At 46.1% G+C, this 10,677-nt stretch overlaps 1 protein-coding gene across 1 annotated transcript in view; it reads left to right on the forward strand.

The window, feature by feature from the left end:
• KSR2 (kinase suppressor of ras 2) overlaps positions 1-10,677 on the forward strand; it is a 65,355-nt gene that overhangs the window by 29,050 nt on the left and 25,628 nt on the right. The window contains exon 4 of the mRNA XM_015821963.1: positions 8,253-8,434. Coding sequence (XP_015677449.1) covers positions 8,253-8,434 — 182 coding nt within the window. The remainder of the gene's footprint in view (positions 1-8,252; positions 8,435-10,677) is intronic.

Below are 10,677 nucleotides of genomic sequence, written 5' to 3' on the forward strand. Positions count from 1 at the left end.
ATTTTTATAGTTATTAGGGATGTGTGTGTGTGTGTGTGTGTGTGTGTATGTAGATATGTATGTATGTATGTATGTATGTATGTAATGTATATAGCATGTGTATATGTGTATGGCAAGATACGTATTTTCTTTGGAGAGCAGGCAACAGGATTTCATTTTTAATGTGGGCCCGTGTGCTCACAGTAAAAAATGACAATTAAGGTTATCTTATCTTATCTCAACCATAAAGTCAAATTCGGTTTAGACTGAAGTGGGCAATGGATGTTCTCCTTCTCTGTTGTATGAAAGAGCAAGACTATGCAAAACCCAAGAAAGTCCAGTTGCCTTTTGAAAAGCACCTGTGGGATTCCGACGTAGTGTTAAATCCAAATTGAATTATTGAAGTACAGGAAGCTATGACGTGGAAAACCAAAGCCAGTATAGTTGAAAATCCAAACTGTTTTAAATGTATTCTTTAAAAAAAAAAAAAACAGTGCTGAAAAGGAAATGAAAAAAAGAACAAAACACAAAAGGTCCTTTCTTAAGTAACCCCCCCCACACACACACTGAAAATAGGTATGTAAATGCTTCCCAGAGCTTAATAAACTTCCTTCCTTGAACAGGGAAAAAAAAAATCAAGTTACCCCGTCCCAAACAATGAAAAAGCTCAGCTCGCTTTCTTTAGTGACTAACTACGATGCCTCCTGTGAAGTTCGGAGGTAGGAAGAAAGGCCTTAGCCTGCCATAATCCGAGGTTTATCAACCCCAATTGGCTGGGGTCCCAGAATTTGCGAAGCCAACTCTAAAGACCACCACCTTAGGATTTAATGCAAAGTGTGAGTCTTTGCATTATGTTGCAAATCACCTCCTGGCTTAATATCTGGAGTAATCGGTGAATGGCAAGGAGTTTTGTACAAAACCTGCTCCCCTCCCCCCCAGCTCTGGAGGTTTAGGAAAATCAGATAGCGCAGCCTTTTTCCATTTCCTAGGTGGATGTAATCGATGTTAATTACTATAAAGGAGTTTATAGAAAGAAAAAAAAGGGGAAAAAAAAGAACAGTTTGGGGGGTGAGGTGCATCTGTTAGGTCCCCTGATGGGATTATACCTTCTTTTCCCACTTGAAAAAATCAAGGCATGATTCTGAATTTAGATGAGAGTTTGTATCTCCATGGTGACCCCAGTGTAGATCTTCCTGGACTGCCCATCAGCTTGCTTGGAGCACTGCAGGCAGCCAGGTGTTGGTGGGGACACCTGAAGTTCAGCTCGGCATGGAGGTTACAGGTGGGAGAAGGGGGGGGGGACATACTTGTTGTTTTAAATGTTCAGTTTAAATGTGCATGTGCATGTGCATGTACTCTGACGCCAGGCTTTTTCAACTAGCTGAGTTCACCAACACAAAAACCCAAGGCTACCAAAAGACATTACGATTTAGCCACTGAGTTATCTTCATGCGTCGTTGGTCGTTTGGTTTATTTGTATCCCATCTTTACGATTTTTACAAATGATTCAAGGCGGTGAATATATCCAACACACCTTCCTCCTCCTAATTTTCCCCACAATAACAATCCTGTGAGATGGGCTGGGCTGAGAGGGGCGGATTGGCTCAAAGGCATCCAGCTGGTTTTCATGCCTAAGGCAGGACTAGAACTCACAGTCTCCCGAGATTGGCTCAAAGTCACCCAGCTGGCTTTCATGGCTAAGGCAGGACTAGAACTCGTTGTCTCCTGGTGATTGGCCCAAAGTCACCCAGGCGGCTTTCATGGCTAAGGCAGGACTTGCTAAAGTTGAGAAACACTGATTTAGGCCCTTCTAAAGAAATGTATGGCTGTGAAAGTTGGACCATACGAAAGGCTGAGCGCCAAAGAATGGAGGCCTTTGAACTCTGGTGCTGGAGAAGACTCTTGCGAGTCCCCTGGACTGCAAGGCGATCCAACCGGTCAGTCCTAGAGGAGATCAACCCCGACTGCTCTTTAGAAGGCCAGATCCTGAAGTTGAAACCCAAGTACTTTGGCCACCTAATGAGAAGGAAGGACTCCCTGGAGAAGAGCCTGATGCTGGGAAAGATGGAGGGCAAGAGAAGAAGGGGACGACAGAGAACGAGGTGGCTGGATGGAGTCACTGAAGCAGGAGGCATGAGCTTCAATGGACTCCAGAAGATGGTAGAGGACAGGAAGGCCTGGAGGAACGTTGTCCATGGGGTCGCGATGGGTCGGACACGACTTCGCAACTAACAACAACAACAAAGAAACTCCATCCAAGTATCTCTCGAAGCTTCCTTAATTTACATTATGCCAGATCTGTCTTTGCAGGATCCAGAATCAAAAATCTCTTTGCAATCTTCTTGTTCTTCTTCCCTTCAGGTAATTTTTTTTTCTTTTTTAAAATCCACAGTGCATTGGAAGGAAGCGCACCACTGAATGAAACATAATGCATCCCAGTCAAGCTTGCCGACCACATTTCTTTCCCCCCCCTCCATCTATTAAATCACATATCTTTTTTCCTACCGCATAAAATTAATTTGGGAACAATTTGTCCACAGGGCAAACGATTTTCGGTACATTGCTCCAATCTTTTTATTAAAGAAAGAGACTCCAGTGAATACACCTTTGGGTGTAATCAGCAGCCAAGAAAGAGAAAACGCAGCATCGATCCAAGCTTTGAACTGGTTGTTTGAACGTGCATTTGGGAACTGGTTGATCACTAACCAGGAATCATCAGGTTAACACCTTTATTTATTTTTCTTCCTTTTGTACAAAAAGTAACTAGATTCAGATAAAAAAAAACTGGCTTGGAAATACCAGCTATCTTCTTTGCTAGGTGTTGGGGCTTTATTTACTTACGAGCATTAGTAAAGTCGCCATCTCTCCATTGATATCTTCCCCAACCCAATGGTCAAAAATGGCTGGCTGGGGAATTCTGGGAGTTGAAGTCCACACGTCTTCAAGTTGCCACGGTTGAGCAACACTGCTCTGTAAAGTTCTCCATCTGTGATATAGGTAGGAACAGGTCTGTTTAGCCAGCAACGCTTTTTAATTGATCCTACAGGATAGGAATTCAGCTGTTACAAAACCAAGTGACTCAATTTTTTATTGGCAGATATCTCAATTAGTAGGAAAAGACTGGCTTTAGCTGACATTGTGGATATTTTGTTACTGGTTCTCTTTAATCTCTAGTTCTCTTTTTTCTTTTGAGGGTTTTGTTTTATTTCTATTTCTACTTGTACTATATTTATGCTGTTGTTGTATTTTATTTGCTGTTCGTTGTTTTTTGACTTCCTAGTCCCCGATTGTATTTGCTGTGGAATAAAATGCGTATCAGTGATAAAACAGAAGACATTACTAAGGTGGAAGGAATTAGCAGCCTCTTAGCCTGCGGAGTAATTTTTCTGGCTGTTGCCAAGGTGTGGTTTGTTGAACCGCTATTTGTTGAAGAAGCTACAATTGACTGGGTTTATACAAATTTTAAGCTAGAACACCACACCACGTCTTGTTGCAACCCAGTCAATAAGTAACATTCACATATCTTTTTACCCCATTTAATACTATGAAAATCCTGTTCCACTTCTGGTGGTGTTGATTTTGAATGTAAACTTTAAATAATTCCCTACCAAAAGTTTAAAGGAGGGGTTATCACATGTGCGTGTTTCTTCAACTGATGCTTTTGCATGTAGAACTGTAGAAGATGGACTGGATCCACCACCACCCCCGTGGGAGAAATAAAAAGTTTGATTTGGAAGTTTGATTCAAAGGCAACTGGACTGAATTGATTTTCCATTTGGGGCACCTAATGGAATACTCTTGAATCAGTGTGAGAAATTGATGGCGTTTAATGTATGTTCACTCTCTTTTTCTTCCAAGCTCAGTGGATGATCTGACTCTAGCTGGCTTGAATCGATTTGGAAACCTGAAACAGCTTCCCTAACCAAATGAATAATATGGTACTGAGTGTCAGTCTGTGGAGAGTCTCAGTCATCCAGGTCAGGGTTGTCCCAAAGGTGCTTTTGTAGAAAGCAACTGGACTTTTCTTGGGTTTTTTCCTTGAAAACATTTAGCTTCTCGTCAAGGAAAAAAACCCGAGACAGTCCAATTGCCTTTTGGAAAAGCACTTTTGAGACGACTAAGTGTCAGTCTAGTCCAACCCCCTGCTCAGGCAGGAAACCCTATCCCATTTCAGACAAATGGCTGTCCAGTCTCTTCTTAAAAACTTCCAATGTTGGAGCATTCACTACTTCTGGAGGCAGGTTGTTCCACTGGTTAGTTGTTCTCACTGTCAGGAAGTTTCTCCTTAGTTCTAGGTTGCTTCTCTCCTTGATTAGTTTCCATCCGTTGCTTCTTGTCCTGCCTTCAGGCGCTTTGGAGAATAGCTTGACTCCCTCTTCTTTGGGGCAACCCCTGAGATATTGGAACATGGCTATCATGTCCCTCCTCGTCCTTCTCTTCATTAAACTAGACATTCCCAATTTGTTCAGCAGCCCAAGGCCTCCTCTACTCTCTGAGGCACACTCCACATAACAACGACCATCTGGAGAGCCAAGATTGTTTGGGGGCCTTGCTTAACAACCACTGCGACTTAACGATCGTGATTCTAGGCTTAACTGTGGTCCTAAGTTTAGGACTACATGTCCTGCTGTTCGAAGACCACGATTCTCCTCTGGAGCATTCCAGCGTTCCAGCCCCCAGACTAACCGGCCTTTTTGCTGCTTTCCTTCGGCATTACAGACAGATGAATGATGTCGGGCTCAAATCATCGTTCATTCCCCCCTCCCCCTCGTCCTTACCAGTGGGTGGGGAGGGGTCAGCAAAACCCTCTGTTGAGAATCACTCATCCTTCCTAATAATGAGAGCTGTCACCAGGAAATGATTTTCTTGCTAAATATTTCTCCTGTAGCTGATGTATAGGTTTGGGGGAAGGCGGTTGAGAGGGGGGGAGACAAAACAGCTTCCAAATTTGGTGGGCTAATAAGAGACCTTGGAAAAGTGGAGCTTTGTGCTAGGTGAGGATGAGCAAAATGAGGCAGTGGGGGAGGGGGGTTGCACGAGTTAGCTTGGATTCTCACTTCCGTTATTGCTGCCGTTGAACCAAGCCTGCAGGTCCTACCATAAGCCAGCCCTGGCTGCTTTGCAAAGGCAGAACTGAAAGAACCAGGGTGTTCTGCGCATTTGCCCTCGGAGTGCCTGCCGTTGTGACAGGCCTTTCAGCCATCGCTTCCCGAATGTTCAGGGGCATTGCTGTCTCTGGGCTTTTCGGACAAGAAGCCTGGCGGTGGTGCAGAACTCCCGGCCGTAATGCTGCTGATGGGCTTCTGAGATGTCAGGTCAGTCAGCAGAAGGAACCCTTGGCTCCGGAAGCGGGAGCTGGTTTAGAGCCATCTGAACGGCAACGAGAAGATCACAAGGGAGGAAGCGGCAGAATCTGCCCCAGGGGCAGAAAAAAGTGGAGCAGCATGATAATAATGAAGGGATGAAAAGTTTGTGCAATGTATATATTAACATGAAAGAGAGAGACAGACAGAGAGGAGGAGGAGGAGGGGGAGAGGCAGGAAGGAAGAAAGGAAGAAAAGGAAGGAAGGAGGGAAGGAAGGAAGGAGGGAAGGAAGGAAGAAAAGAAGGAAGGAAGAAAGAAAAGAAGGAAGGAAGGAGGGAAGAAAAGGAAGGAAGGAAGGAAGGAAGGAAAGGAAGGAGGGAGGGAGGGAAGGAAGGAAGAAAAGGAAGGAAGGAAGGAAGGAAGGAAGAAAAGGAAGGATGGAAGGAAGGAAGGAAGGAAAGAAGAAAAGAAGGAAGGAAGGAAGGAAGGGTCTCCATTAGAGTAGAGATACCTAGATCCCTCAACCATTCATCATGCGATTTACCTCCAGACACCTAATCATCTTTGTGGCTCTTCTCTGCCCTCTTTCTGGAGCCTCAGCATCTTTTTTTTGTATCGTGGTGACCAAAACTGGACATAGCATTCCTAATGTGGTCTCACCAGTTCAGCAGAAAGTGGGACTATCCCTTCATGTGATCCATGGCTCTGCTGATTTGACCCCAAGGCAACTCCTCCACGATGACCCATCAAAAGACCAGCATCCCACTGGCTTCTCTTCAGATCGTACAAATCCTTTCCCCTTCCACAATTGGCTTGTCCTTTTGGCTCACGGGGCCAATTGCAAGCCCGAGGGGGCAACCATATAAACTTCCTTAAATAAATTGGTTACAGCAATGTGCCCTGGCATCTGAAAGCAAATAGCGTATTTCCCTGTGCTAGGAAACAATTAACATATTAGGAAGAGCATAGATAATTGTTTTTCGGTCTCTCCTCCCTTTCTTTCTCTCTTTCCTTCCTGGACCCTTGCTCCAGCCTTTGTCAGATGCATCGTTCAGTAAGGTCTGGAGATGCTCCAATGCAGTCATTTCCTAGCCAGGGTCTCTCCAGATGCCCACAGAGCTGAAGGGCATGTGTTGAAAACAGGCACCGCCAGAAGGATGTCTGTTGCGGATCAGGAGAGAGGAACGCAAGGTTTTTGCAGGCTCTGTTACTTTTAGGGACACGCCTCGGTTTGGAAAGCAAACAGGACCGAAACTTCAGGCAAGATGGCTCATTTTTCTTATCATGGTTTGTTCGTCAAGGCTTCATCTCCCAAAGGGGACCCCCTGTTGCAGCATATCCAAGATGAGTTCCGTGACCACTTTAAAAAAAACAAGCAAGATGGGACTGGATTGACCCTCACGCACAGTCTTGTTTCATTCAATTATGGGAAGCTTTCCCAGCCTTAACCATTTTTAAGATGTGTTGACTTCAATTCTCCTTAGTTCTAGGTTGCTTCTCTCCTTGATTGGTTTCCATCTGTTGCTTCTTGTCCTGCCTTCAGGTGCTTTGGAGAATAGCTTGACTCCCTCTTCTTTGGGGCAGCCCCTGAGATATTGGAAGACTGCCATCATGTCACCCCTAGTCCTTCTTTTAATTAAACTAGACATTCCCAATTCCAGCAACCTTTTTTCATATGTTTTAGCCTCCAGTCTGCTAATCATCTTTGTTGCTCTTCTCTGCACTCTTTCTAGAGTCTCACCATCTTTTTTACATCGTGGTGACCAAAACTGGATGCTGTATTCCAAGTGTGGTCTTACCAAGGCATTGTAAAGTGGTATTAACACTTCACGCGATCTTGATTTGGTGAAGCATTTGATTGTTCATTCCATCTCATCAGGCTTTCGGCCTCACCCTCCTTCCGGTGAACCGGGTTTTTGTCCCAAAGTCCTTCCTGCAGCTCAGCTGAACAGCCTGTCTGGAGATAGAACTTCTGTCAGGAAGGAGCAAAACGGCCTGGAGACAGAGACAAATTGAGGCGGTGATTCTTAAAACATGTTTCCCTGGTCTGGAAGGGGAAGGGGAAGTTGCCTCGTTCCTGGGCCTGCCATAAATCAGGATTTGTGGGCCAGACAAGATAAATTGGCACCCGGTTCCTGGAGAAATTAGCCAGGTGGGAAGGGGTTGCGTTCTGCATCTCCACGGGGCCAAGCTTGGGATTTCACCACAAGAGGGCAGAAAGCACCGAGTTTGGGGAGAAATCCACTCGGTTCCTTGCAAAATTCCCTCGTTTCCTCCTTGAGGCTTGAGCAGGAAAACAGTTGGACCTCAGTTGTTCTCCTTTGCGAACCCGGGTGTCCTCTCTTACGGACACTGAGCAAGCAGAAGAAGGCTGCAAGGAGAAGTCGTAAGGTGGAACAGTTCTGGTCAGTGTCCAAATCAGGCAACGTTGACCTCTTCCAAGAAACCCATTCCACTTTGCCGATGGGCCCGACGGGGAGAGGAATTATTTGCATCACTCGTTGATTTTTAATGTTGGGTATAACTCTGCCTTCCGGGATTGCCCTCAACTCAAATACTACTGTAAGTCCTCGACTTTCAGGGTTGCCCTCAACTCAAGTACTATAAGTCCTTGACTTACAACAGTTCATTTAGTGACCGTTCAAAGTCTCAACGAGACTGGGAAAAAGGGACTAATCACCATTTTTCACACGCACCCACCGTTGCCGCTTCCCCACGCTCACGTGACCAAAAGTCAGACACTTGGCAACTGGTTCATATTTATGATGGCTGCAGTTGTCCTGGGCGCCCTTGTCCCGACCTGAAACGGATTGCCGGGCTGGGGACATTTGGGGACAATCTAACTGGTCTCTTCTTCTTTCTCTAGCTTCTGACTTCTGCCGACTCGCCTCTTTATGCTAAACCGAAAAAGCTCTCCTTTCGTGGCTGTCCTTTCCTCACAGCTCGTTCCCTTTTCTTTCCCTCCCAGGGTCAAGAAGAAGGACAAGCCCCTGAACCTCAAGATTCACAACAGTGTGGGGAGCTGTGAGAACATCCCTGCTCAGCGCTCTCCTCTCCTGTCTGAACGATCCTTGCGGTCCTTTTTCGTCGGGCACCCTCCCTTCCTCCCTTCCACTCCTCCGGTCCATACGGATGGCACGTTCTCCACAAGTAAGTCTGACCTGGCAGGTAGTTCTGAGGGAAGGAGAAGAGGGAGGCACACAAACACACACACACCCACACAAAGAGAGAGAGAGAAAGAGAGAGAGAGAGAGAAAGAGAGAGAGAGAGATGGAGGGAGGGAGAGAGAGAGAAAGAGGGAGGGAGGGAGGGAGGGAGAAAGGGAGAGAGGGAGGGAGGGAAGGAGGGAGAGAGAGAGGGAGAGAGAGAGAGAGAGAGAGAGAGAGAGAGAGAGATACACACACACATGCAGCTCAGAGAAGCTGAGCATGGGTCTTCCAATCCAGTCTCAACTTTGTTTGAAATTGTGATTGCTATACAACAGAGGTCCTCAAACCTGGCCCTTTTATGACTTGTGGACTTCCAACTCCCAGAGTTCTGGCTAAGGAATTCTGGGAGTTGAAGTCCACAAGTCCTAAAAGGGCCAAGTTTGAAGACCCCCCTTATTATACAAGGTCCAGCGAAGGCAACTTTTTTTCAGAGTTCAGGAGCTCAGCCTTTGCAGTCCTTGAGATTTGGTTTCAGGCATATTCTCAAGGCTCCTTATTTAGAGAAAAGATTTATACTAGGGTAAGCCTCCAAAGGAGATGTGTGATTACGACTCAGCTGTGGTGCCCTACTCTTTTGCATTTTATCCTTTCTCCTTCAGGTCTGGGGACTTAATTTTTAAGGAAGGGATGGCGGATTGATGTTCTTTAGCGCTCCTGCTGAAATTCAAAATGCAAACCCCAATCGACTCTTTATTACTCTTTTTTATTGCAACTCTTCTATTCTTTATTACAACTCTTTATTATTAGCAATGGATGCAAACAAGCCAAGGAGAGATGCAACCTAGAACTAAGGAGAAATATTTCTGACTGGGAGGACAATTAACTGGTGCAACGGCTTGCCTTCAGAAGCTGTGGGAGTGCTCCAGCACTGGAGGCTTTTAAGAAGTGACTGGAGAGCCCGTTTGTCTGAAATGGTCTAGGGTCTCCTGCTTGAGCAGAGGGTTGGACTAGATCACCTCCAAGGTCCCTTCCAACTCTGTCAGTCTGTAATTCTGCTAAGACCCCTCCCTCAACCAATAATCTTCCTCCATAGGTCAAGACCATAGGGTAGCCTTAAGCCTTGCCGATGCCTACAGAGCCAATGGAGGATGGTATAGAGTTCTGCTTGAGCAGGGGGCTGGACTAGAAGACCTCCAAGGTCCCTTCCAACTCTTGTTATGCTGCTGTTATTCAGCCCTAGTCATCCCAGGTTAATTAATACGACAGACCGGGAGATGCCCCGGAGCAGGCTTTGACAGCATTGTCTTGCTTTTGCCTCGGTGTGTCAGCCCCATGCTTCTCCTTGACAATCTGGCAGAGAGAAAAACAACCGCGCGGCGGAGGCCGACTAACTGGAGAAGACATCCAGATGGAAGGGGTCAAGACACCATGGCTGTTGTCTGCCCCCGGGGCCTAAGGCTTCCCTTCGGGTGGTGCCGCTGACATCAGTTATGATACAGCCCCGGCTTGGATTGCCAAGCTAAGTTTTTTCCTCTCGGCGCCCGGGGTCCTGGCACTCATCTTGAGTTTGAATGGCAGCTGCTCAGAAGAATCTCTTGGGGTCCTCGGGGCGGCTTTGGCATCTGTTACCTGATAGCATCTTTTCAGGAGCTGCCAGGCAGCGGCCCTGTTTTCTTGCCCTATTTACAAGGTACCCATAAAGGAGAATATTTGTCGCCCCGGGTTGAGATGAGGACTTCTCGCTGCCCTCTGAACTTGGTCGTTTTCTTGCAGACGTTTCACGACCCAAACTAGGTAACTGGCACTGATGAGGTTACTTAGTTGGGTCATGAAATGTCTGCAAGAAAACAACCAAGCTCAGAGAGCACCAAGGACCCCACAGTTCTCCTTCTCCCTCCTCTGTTCCACAAACCCCATCCCCTTCTCACACGGATAATGTTATCTAGTTGGGTCAGGAAACATCTGCAAGAAAACAACCAAGTTTCTTTCCTCAAAGGGAACATGACAATGTTAGAGGCATTGCTTGATTGTTTTGCCACACGGACAGTTTGAGAAATACTTGCTTTGTGTCAAGTCATCTGAGAAGCACCTTATGCAAATCTCTAAAAGGATAAACCTTGAGGTTTTCCAATGTCTTTTGATTTGTCAGGTTTTACCTTGAAAGATAATCACCAAAGGGAGGGAGGGAGGGAGAGAGACAGAGAGAGAGAGAGAGAGAAAGAGAGAGAGAGAGAGAGAGAGAGA

This window comes from Protobothrops mucrosquamatus, unplaced genomic scaffold, assembly GCF_001527695.2.
Source record: "Protobothrops mucrosquamatus isolate PMUCROS unplaced genomic scaffold, P.Mucros_1.0 scaffold1439, whole genome shotgun sequence".
NCBI classification, from domain to species: Eukaryota; Metazoa; Chordata; class Lepidosauria; order Squamata; family Viperidae; genus Protobothrops; species Protobothrops mucrosquamatus.